The sequence below is a fragment of the Eurypyga helias genome, unplaced genomic scaffold (genome assembly GCF_000690775.1).
Source record: "Eurypyga helias isolate BGI_N326 unplaced genomic scaffold, ASM69077v1 scaffold7239, whole genome shotgun sequence".
In the NCBI taxonomy this organism is placed as follows: Eukaryota; Metazoa; Chordata; class Aves; order Eurypygiformes; family Eurypygidae; genus Eurypyga; species Eurypyga helias.
Window position 1 is genome coordinate 159435 of NW_010272669.1, and position 20504 is coordinate 179938.

Sequence of the window (20504 nt, forward strand, 5' to 3'; positions counted from 1 at the left end):
AAGCAATAGTTTGTTTAAAAAAAAAAAGTTGAGAAAATTCTGAGCGTATCTAAGAACAAATACCAGAACGTATTGTATGAAGAGCATAACACTACAGAAAAAAAGGCATAAATACTAGAAAGTTCATGTGTGTCACTTTTAATCGTACCATTACTGTGAATAAGCTGCAATGTCTGAATAATCCAAATTGTGTTAGTAGCAATATAAAAATATTAATAATTAGACTTAAAAAAAAAATTTGGCCTTGCAAAAGGCATTTGTTTCTAAGGCCCACAAACTACTACCCAAGTTGTACTGCCACAACTGGTGGAAAACTCATTAAAACAGACTGTCAAATTTCAGTGCAACCTTGTCATGTAGATACCTGAAAAAAACCATTAAAACTGATAAACATGAAGTATGAAAAGATTGTCTGTGTGTGAAAACAGAGTAAGAAAGCATAAGACAGAGGTTACAAGAATGACTTGTAGTGACAGCAAAGGACACCATGAACAGCAATCCAACAGTTAAGTGCAATGTAACATGCTCACACTAAGCTGAGACGGCCAGTGCTCTGGTAAAGCTACAGCACAGACGACAGAATCTGACCCGCATCCTGAAAGCAGGATGACAGCAACCATGTAACAGCACACCACATGCTATTCTTCCTCTTATTATCCAAATAGGAAGTGAGAGCATAGGTATACACGATGAGGAGAAAAAAGCAAGAGGCAGACCTTGCCTAGCACTGAAGGAGTAGGAGATAGGATGAGGCAAAAAGATCAAACCTTCTATCTCTTGGTTCCGAAAGGGTACAAATGACCTGTCTAAATCAAATTCATCATCATTAAACAAAAGAAACCCAAGAGATATTTGTGAAGGCTCAACAGGCAGCATTTCTTATCCTTTCTGCTTCACTAGTGATATGCGACAGATCACTTGGAGATACATTTTGGTGCTTGTGAGCGAAATTCATGAGGAAATGAACACCAGTAAAATCAACTGTACTGAAATTAAGCATCACCTTCCACTTCCATATGGTCTTGCTTTTTTTTTTTTGTTAGATTTACCTATGAGACTCTATAAAGCCAGTGTAGTGTTAATTTTATAAATGGTTACAGTCTTATATCAGAGTTCAAAACCAAAAGTCATCAGTTGCATGCACATGCTGAAAGATACATAGTGTGTGCACACAGGTGTAATGATTTCCACTTTTCCAATTCAAGTATGAAGCCTTCTGAAACAAAGACTTTCTGCAAAACATACAAAAGTCGTAATGTTAAAGCATAACCAAATACTGGGAGAAAAAACTCATGCTAGATTCAAACTTTTCATAGGCTAAGGAAATTTTTTCCTCTATAAAGCAAATATCTGTGGACAGATGTTGAATAAATGATGCTATTTGGAAAAAAGCATTACCTACATTAACTATCCTTAGTTTATGCTGGCTTAAAAAAAAATAAGCAACAACTATAACATACATTTCAAACTCCACAGAGACAATACCATCCTGGGCAATTTATTTTCAATTACTTAAAGAAAGAAAGAAAAAATATTCAACTGTGGAATTCACTGTGGTGTAGTTTTATTACCTGGGTTCGTAGCTGTTTGATTTCTGTTTCAAGTTCTTTGATTTTCTCTTCTCGTTTCTGAAGCTCTGCTTGTGCCTCTTGTCTAGCCGTGAACTCTTCATCAAACTGTAATTATTAACCAACACAGAAGCGTTTGTCCATTTATGAGCACTCTAGATACTACCACTTCAATGAATTCTTTGAACAGTATCACAACTAGAGCAATAGATGCACATTTACAAGACGATTGTGATAACTCTGCTGTATATTTTCATCCTGCTACTGTTGCTAGACTTAAGAGATTATTACTTATTAGCATCTCTAGGTTTCTGTTCTTCATTCTTCCACAGGACAAAACAACTTATCACTAGGAAGAACATGTATTGATTATCACTATCAAAATACATTATGATAAAAATCTCTGCCAGGGATGCATCACAACAATTTGCTTTCTATGAAACTCAGACACGAAAACCCCTATTAAAAATGCATCTACATTTAACACTGAAGAGAAAAAGGCTAATGACTTCATTCGACATTTGTAATCATCATGTTCAAGAACAGGTACTGCCTTTTGGCCTGGAAAAAGGCTTCTTAGACCAGGCCAGCAAAGATCAAAATTTTGAATGCTTTTAATAGATAACATTAAATTTAGTACTTGCTGCAGCTAATATAGTACATTCTCCATTTCATATCCTTAGATCAGATGTGATGAGCTGAGATGAATAAATTACCCATTAACATATCTGGGAACCAAGAATTTAAGTAACTTGAGAAAACATGTTGTACCAAGATATTTTCGACACTGACACCAACAGTGATACTGCAGAAGGATAAGCATCAATTTCTTTAGAAAGACACCCCAGAAATTTACTGCAAGAAATATATTGAGCTGAAATTCTTCCTACAGAAATAATTTTTAATGTTCACCCTCTCCTGTTTAGTAATAAATGAAAACTGCTTATGACTGAAATAGGCCTTATTTTTATAAGTTGCTAATAAAAGGGAACTGGATCAAAAGAACAAAACTGTTAGCCAAACAGGTTCCAAAATGCACTGTAAGATTCCGAAACATGAATAATATGGAAATAAATTATTCTCCCTCAGAATGTAATAATGGATCATAGGCATAATAAGGAAATAAAGCAGTGTTTCACTGTTAGCATCAGTGTGCCTCAGGAGTCAATGCTTTTGCAAACACTGGATGACACTGCTTTGCTCAGGTTCTAAAACAAAGCTACATGAAGTTATGAACGTTTAACCCCCAGGTGTTTGGGGGTTTTTTTTAAGCATATACCTGTGCTTTAGATATTTCACACACACACACCCCTCCCTGAGCACTAGTAAACATGAAAGAACGTCCTGCCTGTGCAATAGGCTATATCCCTGTTTCCACTAAGTTTCTACTGTGAAACAAGCCTGCAGTGATCCCATCAGGCTTCTCTTCCATACCTCCAAAAGAGTGATGATTAGGACTTACCTTTCTGGAAAATTCTGCTGCTTTCTTTTCACTCTCTTCTACTTTAGCTTTGTCCACACATGCATCTAGAATTTAAATAAAACACCACACAGAAGTCAGGTAGAAAGTATCACAGCTCTGAGGTGCAACCACAGTCACCCTATGACCCTCATGACAGGAAAGCAACAGACAAAAAAATTAATTACTAGGTTGATCTGACCAAACATTTGGTGAATTATTTTGATGACCAGAATCTTCAAATATATAAAAATAATGGTGAGGACACATGACCAAGAAAGCTGAAGATGAATCATCATAGTTGCTCTGTCTCTAACAGATCTGTTTGCATGCCTTTCTCTTTTATATGAATCTACTGCTAAATACGAGATGAAAACAGGATTTTATCACTAGTATGAAGTAAAAGTTACTTCTTAGTTTTTAAATCAAAAAGCCCCTTTCTAGATTAGGAATCCAAAAATAAAGCTTTTCCTTATTTCAGTTATTTCGTAAGCAACAAGAATTTGGACAGCAGCTTAGTGGAAACAGAAGGCAAGGTGAAGATCTTAATGTATGATCAAGTGATCATCCTCCCAGAATCCTAAGTGAATAGGAACTGCAGAACTACTACTTAGACATGCAGGACACCTTTTAGAAAGCAATTTCCACATATCCAAGCCCCAAAGTCAACATAAACAACATCCCATCTTTGGTCCTTTTGTCACATCACCAAAAAACCCCATTTTTCCAAATGGATGCTTTCAAGAGTAAGTGCTTTCCCCTATGAAATATTTACCCCGGAGCAAGAATACAATCTACCCCACCAATATTAAGAAAAGCATAAAACAAGACTTCTAAACGCTGATAACCGCCGACGTTTAAATGATACAGTATTTATTCAGCGTCTTCTTTCCCACGTGACATCAACATCCATAGTCCCTTGATGCTTTAACTGATTAGTTCACCTCAAACTAACCTCAAATACTTGGAAAATATTCTTAAGAAGAACCACATAACAACTGTAAACCCACTAACAATTACTGATAATGCAAATTTTGGTTTTGTAACAGACTCAAATTCACAGAATCTATGAACAAGCAATTTTTTAAGATTATTGTATTCAGATAGAAGTCAAGACAAACGTGGAGAAGCCAACTCCAGTGTCATTTTATTAAAGGCAGAGCTGCAGGGCTTGATCTGGCCTTTTCCACAAGTGTATCTGTAGCTTACATGCACATTTCCAAAAAACTGAAAACATCCCCAGTCAATTTAAGCACAGACAAAAGCACACAAAGAAGAAAAGGTGCACTTCAGTAAAACAAGATGAAATTGCTTATAGTATACAAACCAACAAGATGAGTAAAATCCACGTCCATTCTTCCTCTACATTTAAAATCCGGGTCCATGCCACTGCAGTGCAATACTATCTGTGATACGCACTCTTCTATTATCTTGTAATACTGAGGTCTAACAAAAATCACATTTTACAAGACAGTAAGAATGTGAACAATCATATATGCAAAATGAAAGGGGAAAAAAGGGACAACTAACTCGTAGTATATGAATGACAGAATTGCCAGTAAAAGGATTGAGGTAAAAGTCCTATTTGTACTCTGGCTAATTAAAGCCCTGCTGTCAGTTTCTCAGCAGGAGATCTGAAGTAGTTCAAGACTCCACAAAATATCGTGCACTTTTCCTTTATCCTTTGCCATTTAACAATATCTATTCAATATTAACACTGAGTAGAAAGACAAATAACATATCATTTACAGAGCAACTATTCATGCACGATTATGAGCTATTCAGTTTACCAGGGTCTTAACTTCTCTTCTTCCCTCTACCCCCACAAAGACATTAAACCTGACACTTACCGGACATAGTAATCACCCCTGATGAGAAGGAAATGTTGGAGAATTGACAAGAAGTAATTTTCAGAAGAAGTATCTTTCAACATATTATACAGCAGATGAAATACTTCATTCACATCAGTGCAAACATTGTTAAGGAAAAACAAGGACTTTAAAAAAAACCAAACAAACACACAACCAACCCCAAACAAAAACAGCATGCTGGTTTCACTTGAGACAATTTTCTTCACAGCAGCTAGTAGGAAGCTGTGCTTTGGATTTGTATTGAGAAGGTTACTGATAACACTGGTGTTTTTAGTGTTTGCTGTGAAGTGTTTGTACCAAGCCAAGGCCTTTTTTGGTTTCTGGTGCTGCCCTTGTGTTCCCAACTTCTGCTCTACAAGAAGCTGGGAGGGGACACAGCCAGAACAGCTGACCCAAACTGACCAAAGGGGTATTTCATTCTATAAAATGTCACACTCAGCGTTTAGCTTGAGGGTGGGACAGAGGCCATGTGGGTTGGCTTCCTCATTTGCTTTCCCTCAGGCTCTAGCTACCACTACTCAGGACCTGGCTTGGCATCAGTTAGCAGGCGGTGAGCAGTTGTATCACTTGTTTTATTTTCCATTATTTTTATTACATACTAGTAGGAGCAGTAGTAGTATTATTTTCATTACATATTAATAGTAGTAATATTAGTTCTATTAATATAGTATTGGTATCATGATTTTATTCAGTTATACGCAATAATTAGGTTTTTCTTATCTCAACACATGAGTTACCTTGTATTTTCCTCCAATTCTCCTCCTCCATTGAAGAGGGGAGGTGAGCAAGCAGCTGTGTGGTACTTAGCTGGTGGCTGAGATTAAACCACAACAGTCCTTTTTGGCACCCAAAGTGGGGCTCAAAATGTTGAGATAACGACATATCTGATTACCATGTGTCAAAACAGAATAGTTCCAAGTATTCATTATAGTGATCTAGTGGTGGTTGGTCAGGATGTTGACTTCTTTGCTCTTAGAGTTATTAGAGCTGTCGGACCTACCCCCCCTATGTGTTCGTTGCTGTGCTGTTTATTAGTGCTGGAGCCTGGCTGAAGGGTATTGCTCGGCTGGGCATCTAACAGTGGAGGTGGAAACAGTTCAGTACCTGTAAGCAATACTGTCACCACCCCAGTACTTCGGGTGCCATCTCCTGGACACTATTAACAATTACACCTTTCACCTTTTTCTCCTGGGGAGAAATTGGCCCAGTTTTTTTCCTTTTCTACCAGATTAATGGACACATTGTATAAGCATTTTGGAAATTTTTCATGATCTTAGAGTGTCTTATTGCCAGGGCCCAGCGCGCTCCTGAAAGTTCTCCAGATCTGGTTTAAAGTTAAATAACTATTTAGAAATACTGCCTTATGTGCTAACAGTGCTCAGTGTGAATGCAGGCACTGTGCAGCCACCCAAACCCCCACAACGGACAACACAGACACTCAAACACCCTCTTCCAGCTATTCCAACTGCCAACGGGATATGCGGCTACTCCACCCCCTACAGTGACCCCAAGCCCCCAACAGGCCCTGCAGCTACTCTAATCCCAGTGACTTGGCTGCTGAAACCCCAACGACAAGCACTGCAACTGCTCAGATCCTGGTAACAAGGGAGGCAGCTGAATCAGAGAATCAGCCAGTGTCAGTTGCCGCAGTACAGAAGAAATGGACATGAAAACCAACTCGTCTAGTAAAGGAGGAGGTAGCAGGGCCATCACAAGAGCCAGAGGATGACGCAGAACAACAGGTAACCACTTGATCTTTATTCCTGTGTGAGCTACGGGCTATGCAAGGAGAGTTCAGCCATCATCCAAGTGACTTTATTATCACCTGGGTGCTCTGATGCTGGGATAACAGGACCAGCAGCATGGAATTAAGAGAGTAGAGCACAGTTCCACCTAGCACCTCAGCTGCCAGTTCTGGGTTGGATGTTCAAAGGAAGGGTCTCTTCTACACCCCATGCAACTGATGCTACCTGGAGTAAGTGGGTCGCTCTGATCACACAGTGAGCTCGAATAGGAAACCCCACACACCCAGGAACCTTGGAAATAATCATGGACAGGTCAGAAGGCAAGGATTTTGAAAGGTCACCAGAGGAGGAAGCAAAGTATGCTGAAAAAGCCCCTTTGTACAACCAGTTGCCAGAAAATGAGAAGCAATACACCCTGTTTACTGATGGGTCCTGCCGCATTGTATGGAAACACCGGCGGTGGAAAGCTGCTGTGTGGAGTCCCACATGACAAGGTGCAGAGATGCTGAAGGCCTACGTGAATCGAGTCAGTTCACAGAGGTGAAAGCCATCCAGATGGCTTTGGACTTTGCTTAATGAGAGAAATGGCCAGTGTTTACCTCTACACTGACTCGTGAATGGTAGCAAATGCTCTGTGGGGGTGGCTACAGGATGATGGCTGAAATATAGGGGAGGTCGGGCAGATTATACCATGCTCCCGCAAACACGCTAAGGCAAGTGCCACGAGCTCACAATGGTGGAAGCAACAACCAGGTGGCTAGAAACGTATCCTGTGCCCCATGCCACGGCCAGGAATACCATCCTGGGCCTGAAAAAGCAAGTCCTGTGGTGGCATGGCACTCCAGAAAGGATTGAATCAGACAATGGGACTCATTTCCAGAACAGCCTCATAGACACTTGGGCCAAAGAGCACAGCACTGAGTAGGTGTATCACATCCTCTATCACACAACTGCCTCTGGGAAGGTCAGATGGTGCAATGGGCTATTAAAGACCACCCTGAGAGCAATGGGGGGTAGAACTTTCAAAAATTGGGATGCATATTTAGCAAAAGCCACATGGTTAATCAAAACAAGAGGATCTGCCAATCAGGCTATCCCTGCCCAATCAACACTTATGTACTGTGGAAAGAGATGAAGCCCTTGTAGTACATGCTGCAACCATGTTGGGAAAAAACAGCCTGGGTTACTCCCGCCTTGGGCAAAGACAAACCCATCCATGGTGTTTTTGCTAAGGACCTGGGTGCACTTGGTGGGTAATGAGAGAAGATGGGGAAGTCTGATGCGTACCTCAAAGGGATTTGATTCTGGGGGGAAATAGCCCATGAACTGAATTACATTAATGGACATTAATTGCTGTAACTAACCCCTGTTCCGAGCTGTGCGTTATAGGAATTAGTATAGCAGAAATCACCTGAACTTTTGGAGGACAAGGCTTGCAAGACATGCAGCAGTGACCTCAGCTGGCTTTGGCACCCAATGATCCCACGCAACATCCTACCTTCCCTGTGCTGAGTGACTACAACAGATGGAACCCAACATCATGGAATAAATGAAGTTAATGCACATTTATGGACATTTTGCAAAGCTGGTCCATAGACTAAGTGAATGATGTCAGTCTAGGATGGGTGGAAAGGGGGGAGCTGGTAATGAGAATATATGGAATAGTGTGAGACTTGAGCATGCCATAAATGGTACGAAATAAGGGCTGTAGGATGTGCTAGTTTGACTTAGGACAGAGCTAATTTTCTTCACAGCAGCTAGTATGAGGCTGCGTTTTGGATTTGTACTGAAAAGATTATTGATAACACTGGTGTTTTCTGTTGTTGCTGAGAAGCATTTGTACCAAGACTTTTTCAGCTTCTGATGCTGCACCTGTGTTCCCAATTTCTTTGCTACACTTCCTGGCTGTCACTGTTCAGGGCCTGGCTGTGTATCGGTTGGCAAGTGGTACGCAGTTGTATCATTTGTTTTATTTTCCACTTATTTTATTACATATTGTTAGTAGTAGTGGTAGCATGATTTTCATTACTACTAATAATATGTAACATTGATATTATTAGTGTTGTTAATCTTACTGGTATTGTTAGTATCATTAATTTATTCATTTATATTAAATAATTAAAGTGTTCTTATCTCAACCCACAAGTCTGCTTCCCTTTTCCTCTAATTCGCCTCCTCCACTGGGGGAGGAGGGAGGTGAGCAAGCAGCTGTGTGGTACTTGGTCACTGGCTGGGGTTAAACCATGACAAACAATGAAAAATAAAAAAGCCACAACAGAACAAAACACCCACTCTACCCAAACCCAGTTCTCTAGATGTTCATATTGTGCAAGTAAAACCTTTCACCACTCTGAACTAGTATCCTTATTAGTAAATAACCTTTTCCCACTGAGAATATCCACAGAAACTGTCCCTTGTTTAAAAATTAAGCCATGCTTCATTACTGCTCAGAAAAATTGTACTACATACTTATTATCATGGAACCCTGTAAATATATTTTGCACAAACCTTTTGTTTTCATTCTGAAGTGAGCCCGGCCATCGGCAAATACGCTCTAAGGCAATTGTTTTAATTTCTTAAAGAAGAAAACTACCTGTAATTACCTGTTCTGTAATGCGACAGCAGTACTTGTTTCATATTCCTTGATTTCATATTCCTCTTATAGGTTTCATCTTCCTCTGCTTCTTAAGTACCAGCTACTACTACTTTAAAAACTGCAAGCAACCATTCTGAACTTACATAACTTCAAATTTACTGCTTCTTCACGATTACAGAAGGCATGCATCTTAAGTGCTTCAGAACCTACTACAAATTTTGGTCCAACTTAGTTATTAAAACTTTTTTTTCTTCAACCTTATAATTTTCCGTGGGTGTAATTTTATATCCCCAAGTTTTACATGCCAGAGTTTAGCTTAGTAAATGTAACTTATGAAAAATTAATTCAGTTGCCAATGACCTTTGACATGCAAATTTAAGCACTAATTCTCTAAGGTTTTTTTTTCTAAATAATTTCTTAAACAAAAATACAAGTGGAAAGTGAACTGCTTAAGAAAGTGCCTGTTAAGTTATGCACCTGTGACAAATAAACTGCACGTAGAGCATTCTAACTCACATTTAGTAAAGTTATTAAATGATGCAACAAGTCGTGACACTATTTCCATAAAGGATATTCCATTTCAGCTCTGATATCATTGAGACGATGTGACAGTTCAATTAAGTCTTCTTCTTTGTTCTCATCAAACACTTTCAGTTGAATATCAAGCTCTTCATTATCCTTATCTTTCAAGCCCTATTTTTCAAGGCATAGTATATCTTAATTTTCATTTTTTTAAGCAAGAATTCCACCCCTTCAAAGATTATACCATGACAAAATATAAGACATTAACCTTCGTAACAGAAGTAAGCTGTAACTCAGAGCCTGAGCTTTTTTATTATAACTGCACAGCAGAGAAAAATTAAGGTAAAGTATCAGCACATTCAGCAGGTACGGGCTGCAGAACAAATATGAAGCCTTCTGAGTCGAGGTCTCTTAGTGGGACATAGTCAGCAATCTATGCTTGTTAATGTCAGAGTTTCTTTAAAAAAAAAAATAGCATAAAGATATTTCAAAACATTCATGAAAGTGAACTTAAGCCTATCTTCTTCACACTTCTTCAGGCTTAACACTTCTGTTATTAATAATGTTTGGAAATGAGAAAAGGCTATTGTGTATCTGGACAGATGGAGAGAAATAAGGATCCACCTCCTGATTATTTTTTGTTCCAGAAACCCACCTTAAAAATTTCTTTAAAATTTACCCCTAAGCACAGATATGACCATCAATGCATCTTAAGAAGAATTATCATTAAGAAAGTAGGTTTCTCATTCAAAAAAAGACCTCTTCTACCTTGGACATTCATTCCTTGAAGAATTAATGCTCTGAGCTCAATGTGTATGTTGTACCTAATACCTTACAAATAAACCAACAGCAAGACAGTAAATACTATTTAAGTTGGTATTACAGCTTACACGAAGTATCAACCTTACTAGAGACAGAATTTCAACATAATAGCTGTTCAACATTTTTAGAATAGATTATTATCACTAATTGTTAATGCTTTTAAATTCATCCTTGATGATATTTATACTACATGTAGAGTACACTCTGAAGTTTTCTATCATGATTTATTACAATTCAGTTTATTTGCCACCTGACCCACCTCAATTCTTAAGGTTTTACTGTATTTATTGATTGTGTAAATTAACTTTCAGTAGATTTATTAAAAAAAAAAAAACAAACCCACACACAAAAACAAAACCCAAAACTAAGTTCTTCAGGCTTTCAAGAGTTCTGCAGCAAATAAAAACACCAGATCACATTAATGCATCTATGTGATGCAAAACTGAAATACATAACCTACCAAAACTTAACATACATATATCACTAACATTTTCAAAGATGAATGTGCTAAAAACTGAAGGTTTTTATTCTTGACAAATGTTGATGATTCAAAACTTTGTATCTTAGAATTTATACGGCTGTAACTTTTGGTTCAGACAAATATAAGCAGGTGCTCTTTAACTTCTCTCATCTTTCTGAGAAATCGTCGAGTGGCTTATTTATACTCATTCTGATGTAAGCATCAGAATGGTTTCTTGGTTAAGACCTATAAACCTACCCCTAAGTTAAAAATATTGATACACAACTACCCATAAAAGCATACTTCTATGAAGCTGCATGAAGACATGCAGTCTCAAAGAGAATCAAGGAGCCAATTTCATTTTTCCTTAAAAATTCCAAATGCATTTTCAGAAGGCAGATTGAAGAAAAACAGATTTCACAGATAACAACAGGAACAGCACACAAGGAAAGGTCATCGAAGATTGGTTCCACAGCCAGACTCAGATGCACTGCATGAGCTCTGAGCTCATCATGCTATATTTGATGACTATTCCAATTTAATTTTTAATTTATTGACTTGTTTCTACTACCATTGTGGTTTACACTGTTCTTGAGAGTCTGAATTTGCAACTATGCAAAATGAAAGCAGATGTGGATTGACAGCCCTTCCCAGGTCTGACGTTCCCCACACCCGATCTCTCATATCTGCTACTCTCACTAAAACAATTTGGTTATCTTCTTCAATCACAAACAGTTGACTGTGATGAAATCCTTTATACAAATGACTTACAGGCAGTATTTTCTTCAGGCCACAACGTAAAAACTCATTTCTCAAGTGTATCCTGAAATCAAGATCTTCCGGAGATGTAACAAGGGCATTGATGAGCTGCATACATGCTACCTGTTATCAAAAAAACAGGCCAAAACTTTTAGTATGGATAGAATGAAAATAAATACTGATTTTGACTATTTAATTATAAAAGCAAATGTCAAGAGATGGATATTATTTATTATGCAGCAGACATTCAACAAAACGAGTTAATTTATGCAACATCACTCTTCTGTTTTCATACTGTGAGTGCTTCTGCTATGTCAAAATTTTATCACATAAAGGATCATACTTTAGTTCAGAAAGTTATTCCCACACTACAGTCCCACACTGCAACTCCTTCTCTTTCTCCTCAGTATCTGATAAATTTGAAAACAACCTGTTTTTACAGTAATCAAAAATTCAAAAAAGAAAAAAAAACAAACCACCCCCCATACACAAAATAGTTCACATCACCAGGTGTCTTTTCTACTCCTGCACAGCACTTTCGCAAAATGCCTGAAGTCTCAGGATACTGGCTAATGCTTTAATTGAACAGCTGTGCACTCTAATTGATTTACTTTAAAACAGGTAGACAATAGCATAATGCCAAAAGTGCTGATACACGTTAAAAGACTAAAATGGGCTCCAGGGAAATACCAAGTTTGGAAAAAGATGTTAACTGCAAATAGAAGTATCATTAGAGTAGAAAAATACATGAATAAAAATCAATAGCTGCAGAGAAAAGAAGTCAGGTAAGAGCACCCTTCCTATTTTAATTACATTCACTATTTAGTTTTAATGGAGCACCTTATGGAGTCTTAAATTTCTATTAAAACACATTCAAAGGCACTCCCTTTATACAGCTCTGTCCTCAGATAATGTAGTATCATCGTGCTTGCTTGAATGATTCTTGTTATTTTACTACTATGACATGACTTAACAAGCCAAAGTACATGTCCAATCTGAAATTAATAGAGAGAAGAGGTGCCATCTGCTATGATTGCTTTTGCCAGAAGAGACTCTGACTTAATGGTTTGTGCTAATACATTACAAGTAAAGAACGATTTTGTCAGAAATAAGTTAATGAGTCTTACAATAGTACCTTCACTGATGTATAAGTGCAGCTTTGGGGGTGGGGCAGAGCAGGAACGTTGTGTTTGGTTTTGTTTGTTTGTTTTAAATCAACAAGGTCATAAAAATAAGAAATCACTACAAAATGAATTCTTTTGTGATAGCATTATTAAGATTAGGATGTCATTTTTAGAAACTTAAACATCATTAACTCATCTACTCTGAAACTGGAACTACTGACAGTAAACATCACATTAAGACAACTATAGCTGCCACATATATGATCTTATACTTGAAAAATGTACACCTTCCATGCAGGTATACCTGCCCTGCCTGCATTTTGTTTTTCCATGGTACTTCAGCAATAAGATCTTGTATAAATACTGTATTATGAGAAGGATATGGGTCAAAGTCATCCTTTAGTAGGATACTCAACCACTTGGTCTCTATGCAAAAACCTACCAAAAAAAAAAAAGCTCTCAGAAATGCCTGCATTCTAACAGCAACCAAAATTCTTGGGTTACTCCATTGTATACAGAGAACAAAAGGAAAACCTCTATCTACTGACACATGAGCAGCAATGAGTATGGGACAAAGGCTCTTTACTGAGTAAAGATCACAGGTACAGTTATTATTTTATAAAATAATTTTACAACCTGACTAGATAATCCCTAGAGATGCACTAGTGGCTGAGGAAGGGCAGATGTCAAACACACACCAGACAACGCACAGTTCTTGTTGACAAGAGTAGCAGTGATACCCTGCTGTACACTACTAGTTTCAAAAGGTACCCTGGCAGAAACGGACACACGCTCCCCACCCGCATCTGACACAGTTGTTAAACGTGGGAATATTTAAGAGGTTACATACAGTGCTGTCAAAAGTTGTGGCAGTAACACAGCTGCAGGTATATCTCTGCCGGAGGGGGAGGGGGGAGGTGGGCGAGCGGCTGTGTGGTAATCTAATTGCTAGCTGGGGTTAAACGCAAAGTTGCGGCAGTAACACAGTTGCAGGTATATCTCTGGAGGGGGAGGGGGGAGGTGGGCGAGCGGCTGTGTGGTAATCTAATTGCTAGCTGGGGTTAAACCATAACAATATCTTACAGATTTCTTAGCCGTGGATGAAACCTGCATGCCCATTGTAAGGGAACAGTGTTACATTTTATAGCAAAAGGATTCAAAAGGATAGGTTAGCATAAAAACTAGAATTACTACACTCCACCCACAGGGCCACAGCACTGCAGTTGCTGAAGTATTTATTCTCAATACATAGCTTTGCATGAACTCTGAGTACTCCTGCACAAGACAGTTACACTAACCCACACATCTCTCTTGAGCTGACTATAAAGCCAGTATACCAAAGGTGAAAGCTGTTCAAAAAATTATACTTGACATTGATCGATTTTGACTGTGGCTGATTTCTGTTTAATTTAAGAGGGTGGCTATGTTGGATGACACCAAGGTTTAAATATCTAACACTGGCTATTTTACTCCCACTCAATTTGCTTATCATATTACTAAACGATTAATGAATTATCACTGTCCTTGTGTCATTAGTTTCTCTAAAGAAGGTCAACCATTCAATTTAACAGAGAGAGGCTAGGATAGGCTAAGTTGTCATTACCAGGGAGAATGATAAGTTACCAAAATCCTTCCAAATAAAGCTTTGGACTGCAGTTCCTAGAAAATCCGAGTAGAAATAAAATCTTCAAATTATTTAACAATTTTAAGATGATCTATACTCACCTAATTCTTCAATCAGTAATATTACAAAAAGATTAACAGTACTGGAAGCGGGTTAGTGCCCCAGGTACTTCAAACAGCAAGATACTTAAAGTGTTTCAGTTAAGGGTTTCCAGTTGTGGTTCTAAATTAAACTCAAATACTCACTTGAAGAGCACAACACAAATGTGTGGTATCTTTTCACAAACATATTACTTCAACGGCATCAGTTCAAAACCATAACTACAGGATTTTCTATTTACTTTGCATGAGGCAACAATGGGGTGTGGGGGGAAAGGGGTGTTTAAACAAGCAATACAACTTAAGAGCACTTTTTCATACTTCTTCCCTAAACCCAAGAGAGATTCAAGAGACCTCTGCCTCCAACTCCTTAAACTCCAACATCCTCAGGGCTCCAGTAACAATAACTACAACATTTCAGGAGGCAGGCAAAGCTGTATTTTTACTGATCCATTAAGCCACACAAAATTTCCAGTCAAGAAGATAAAGCAGTGACAATGATAATAAAATGCTTTCAAAGGCTTATTACCCGAGCATTAAATCTGGCATCCAAGAGAAAAAAATATTGCTAATTACTGTCTTTTTATAAAGGTCAAGACTTTTAAATACTATTTTTGGGACAAGGAACTGAGTTTCTTGTTTTACACCATTAATAGTTAGAAAAACCTAGTATCAACAGGCCATTTCAATTATTTTTCCTCTTTTACTGAACACTGGAATAATAGCAGTATAAGATTTTGCTGGTAAACAGTTTAAAGATCATAAAAGAATACACAGTCTTCTAGCATTTTAGATTTCTGAAGTATGAGTAAGCTTATGAAAAAGTCAACCCACCTGCAACTGTAAGAATTCATGGTTTTCCAGTCCTTCAACAATCTGAGAAAAACGTTCCCTATTGTGCCTTTCCGCAGCAGTTGTTATAGCACCTAAAAGCTTGTCCAGACTAAGAGAAAGATAAACTGTCAAAAGCGTATCACAGTCAACTTGCTCATTTTCAAGACAGTTAGCCCACTATTTACACAACTCAAGACTTTAGTGCACTGACAGCAAATGCAGTTATCTACACTTATCTATATAAAGTTGAAAACAAACCAAGAACCAAGTGTCAAAGTATCTACAAGACTGAAGTTGAATTTTAAAAAAAGGTGAATAAATCTCTAAATTATTGTGACATTCAGCTAAGAAACAACCCATGAGTGAAAGCAATCACTACGTTTGCAAGACCGTGCACTACGTACTAGCTGACATGTTTGACATCTGAGATTTCTAAAGAATTATCGTTTCATAAATGAAAATATTTTTGTCTATTGCACACAAAACATGGAGTTTGGCACTGTTAACCTTCAGTAAATTAGCACGCTCAATAATTCAAAGCAAAACACATGCCAGCTGATTATCTTTGTTTTAAAAAGCTCATGGACATATGCTACATAACTCGAACTATTCAAAACTTCAGCTATAAATGTGAACTTTTTGCCTCTGTCAAACTGGTTATGTTTAGGCAGAGGTGATATTTTAACAAAAGCCATTAATACAAAAATATTACTGTAGTATTAATATTGTCTTCTAAACTAATGAAAAAAACTTAACACGTAGTGTCAGATCAGTAATTTTCAAATATAGTAAATTAATTTATGTCCCCTCCTCAGGGGAGATGTCTCAATCTCTACCTTTGCCACAATAATAAGCTCAGTAGTGCCCCACGATTACACACGTTGTTCTCAATTGTCTTTAAATCTTTCCCTGTGGCAATTAAAGGTTCATGATCATACTCAAGAGATATATGAAATACCTTATACTTTTTTTCAACAGCCATTTATTAACAGTTATGGCTCATTAAGTCTCCCATTCTCTATAGTAAGCAATCATAGTCCTTTCAGACCTTCTACACCATTTGTAGATCCCTACTCATTTACTTTAGTCTGATTTAATACTGGATTAATGCATCAGAACAGTGACGGTCTTTTCATTTAAACTACATTAAGAAAGTAAAGACTTGTCAGTGAAAAAAATGTAACTTTTTAAGTTCTCTCACCTGTGTCCAAACTCAAAACTCATGAGCATTCAAAAAAAAAAAATTTTCAATTGTCTTACTTACATATTTTCCTCTCCAACAATGCAGATAGCAGAAAGTATTTTCACTGTTTCAGTCATCATGTGTGGTTGCTTTGGATCAATTGCTCTTGATAACAGCAAAAGACTTCTTTCATCTCCCAGAATCCTTTGCAATCCGTACTTAAAAAGAAAAAAAGCTTACAATGAAAATACCGTATTTTTCTCAAATGCCAAACTTCATCTTTGGGCGCTAGATCCTTAGGAACCCTCACACACACTCTACCAGCCAACCACCATGTAGGAATAGCTCAAGGGGGGGAAGCTTGTGACATTTAAGTTTACTCTTCACATTTCATCAAACAGGCTAGTAAAATCTCACAGAATAAACTGAGTAACAGTAGTTAAAAGTAACCTTAATACACAGTTATGTTTGTTATGGGTGGGGAGAATAAACTGTTATAGCAACACTTTAGATTTTGCTATGAATAAAGCAAAATAACCAGTGTAACACATCAACTTCGAGAAGTAGTACTCATGCTTAGTGAACATGAGTACCCTGTAGACCAAAGCTTTATCCTTTACCCACTACCTACCTAACTGTACCCCTACCTAAAAACAGTAGCTAAAAAGATAGTAAATAATACTCAAGGTAAAAATCAGATGAACAGTACATTATATTAACAAAATCAAGCATGTATTGAAATCTGAAATTGAAAGGAAAATATTTCTTTTAAAGTCTAAAGCAATTAGTTTCTTAATTAACCTACCTTAAATCCATACTATCATCATCTGTTTACCAAATATTCTACTTCTAAAAAAAAAAATCAATAATATTTAACAGAACTAAAACAAAATGCATATTCAGGAGGTTTATGAACAAGACATTTAACAAAAAGTTACACTAAGTTTACAACCTACTTTTCCAAAGTGTCAGCTGACACTGGATATAGAAGCTTCCTTCCCTTTTTGAGATTCAACATGCTACATAGGTCTTCAAGTCAATAAAAAACAATCATGCTAGAAGTATCTGAATTTAAAATATTTCTTACTTTATTGTTCATAAATGCTTTGAGGCACTGGATAAGTTTATGTTGATTCTTCTTATCAATACTTTCCTGCCTTGAAAGAGCGGAGGAAAATAACATAAGTACAAACAAATTTCACAAACTCCCCCACCTCTCCCCTCCCTTCAAATAATCTGAGTCCTTACTGTTTCTTGTCCAGAAGCTTTTCCAACACTTCCAACAGAAGTCCAAGACCTTCATGTCCAAAATTGTTAACCCAGCTAGAAAAAAGAAAAGAAAATGCTTTTAATTATTTCTTAATCAAATGTAAAACTCAAAAAGTTACGTCTCCAATACTGCTTGCACACCTCTTCATAGGCACACTCTTCATAGGCACATAGGCTTTTAAGTCTCACTTCCAGGAAGATCTCATCAGCTATTGAGACAAACACTTGGTTCCAGCAATTGGAAGTTGTTGAGAAACACTGTGAAAGGTGACACAGCTGCAATCATTTTCACTTACCCTTTTCCAGTGTGCCGAGAATTACTTTTGAGTGACAATAAGTATCAGCATAATCGTGCTGGTCTCAGAATAAAAACACCACAATTCTTTATTGCTAACCAAAACCATGAAGAAAACTACTGCAAAAATTATTCCTTACCTGACTGGATTGCTGGTTAGAGACACTCTCAAAGACTCTAGACAATTAAGAAGCTTTTCCTCTGAAATTCCAGATCTCAATTCATGAATATATTCTTGCGAGGACAGTGTACATTCATGCTTGCTGTTTTTCAGCCCACCCTATCACAGAAGACAAAATGCTGCTTAATGTTATATCATCATAGTAGCGTTTAGACGATAACACATAAGGCAAATATTTCGATGTGAATTTTAAAATCATCATTTTCCCTGCACAACTATTGAAGACACTTGTGATTTGTCATAGGTGTTTAATTGTTTAGGTTTTGCATCACAAAGATAGGTATTTTTCTGAAATCTTCTAATGTTCTGAGTGAAGTGCACGTACTACATCTTCAATGTAAAAATTTAATTCCATCACTCGTATTAACAAGTTTAACTGCTACACACTCATTTAACATCTACTTCACAACTCTAGTAGAAACAACCATAAACAGGGAAACATAAAATCCCCCTACACTTGTTATTAAGCTTGTCTGATCATTCCACTGTACCTGTCTTCTGGTTTTAAAAAGCTGTGCTTCATCACTACTGACATATCCTGTCTCTGAAATTAATTGTCTCTTCTTCAAAAGAAGAGAAGACAATAAAAGTAACTTTGAAAAGGAGCTGGTATGCACCACCTGCTAAATCAGCATTTCTAAAATCATGAAACTGCATGACTCCATGATTCCTTCCTGTACCATCATTCCGTGTTTGGCCATGAGCAGAGATCTCTAGAGGATCTTGTTCACGACAATATGGAAGATGTGAAGAGCTCATTTCCCTACTGAAGTGTCATTACAGAAGAGTAACAAGGTATTTCAGTATTAAAATACCTGATAATCAGTTTTTAGCGCTGTAGCATTCAAAACCATGAACTATACACAAAACATTTTACCAAAGGATGCAAGTCATCTTTTGTACAGCTCCTATAAGTTGCAGAAAAGCAGGCTTATCACAGAAGAGTGGTTATGATTAATATATAGTTCCTAAAGCTCCTTAGCTCTCAGTGGTCTATTGAAGAGAACCTGACAGATATGTGTCATGGATGCAAATGCAACATGAAAAGTGCCTGACCCAGAGTAGGATCTGTAATCTTCTCGTTGTCTCTTTTCAAAAGTTACACTTCTGATAAAGCTTGTAGTTTGCTCTATTCAAATTTTTACCATTCATTTTCCAAAACTGACACGAAGTATGGCTGATGACTAAATTACTTGTCCACATTTAAGTTAACTTTGACCTCCATAAATTCCAGCATTAATGCATATAACAGAAGTACGTGAATGTTCACAATGTACTTGGAGATTGTTCTCACCTCAACCAAACAAACATGCATTCACAGTCTGTGTCAGATTAAGACAAGCGTGTTCTCCGGTTTATACCAACTTCAAAGAGTTTCTTGCTGACACACATAGCGCCTTTAGCGGGACAACACATGCCAGTTACACATCCAAGGACCAAGACAGCACTTAAGGGACAACAGTGACAAAGACAGGACAGACACCTCACAGTGCAGGGTATAGGGAAAAATAAACTAAGCATAGTTTTCTCTCTACACAAACTTTGCTAATATTTACAAAATCAGGCACCAATTAAATATTTTAGCTATTTAGTTCAGTTTGTCTTGTTCTACTTTAACTCCAGGTGATTTCAAACTTGTTAGCTAGAAATTCCTCATCCAGGACCTTTGTAAATAATAGAAGTGCCTTAGCAAATGCCCAGCTTTATACACTACTCAGATGTGTCACCTGCAAACAAGCTTCAGAAACAACATCTAACAGAATGGGAAAGCAAAAGCGTTTTGCATTCCACTGGGAATAAGCAGCTATTCTATCTCCTTGGTACTGAAGGAACATGGAGCCAAATGGATGGGCTTTAACAGTTAAAACACAAGGTAAGAAAAACCTGCCCAAAGTACTCCTCTTGGAGGCACCAGAGAGTTCAGACCTCATTAGATCTTAAGCTAAAGCTGAGTTCAGCTGAAGTTTTGCATATTGCTTCCATGATACTGTTCATTTCAATGAGAAATGCTGGCAGCCAACTACATTGAATAATCTCACAATACTGTAAGTGTCGCTTCTATCCAAATTACTACACCTATTCCATAATTTTGGG

General features: G+C 37.5%; 1 protein-coding gene across 1 annotated transcript in view; it reads right to left on the reverse strand.

Moving 5' to 3' along the window:
* DIAPH2 (diaphanous-related formin 2) overlaps positions 1–18509 on the reverse strand; it is a gene marked incomplete at both ends in the record, with an annotated part of 136788 nt that extends 118279 nt beyond the window's left edge. Inside the window, 11 exons of the mRNA XM_010159202.1 lie at positions 1572–1676; positions 3031–3095; positions 4355–4473; positions 4878–4994; positions 9814–9932; positions 11815–11925; positions 15483–15591; positions 16747–16883; positions 17753–17822; positions 17914–17988; positions 18370–18509. Of these exons, the coding sequence (XP_010157504.1) occupies positions 1572–1676; positions 3031–3095; positions 4355–4473; positions 4878–4994; positions 9814–9932; positions 11815–11925; positions 15483–15591; positions 16747–16883; positions 17753–17822; positions 17914–17988; positions 18370–18509 (1167 nt within the window). The remainder of the gene's footprint in view (positions 1–1571; positions 1677–3030; positions 3096–4354; positions 4474–4877; positions 4995–9813; positions 9933–11814; positions 11926–15482; positions 15592–16746; positions 16884–17752; positions 17823–17913; positions 17989–18369) is intronic.
* Positions 18510–20504: the final 1995 nt, after the last annotated feature.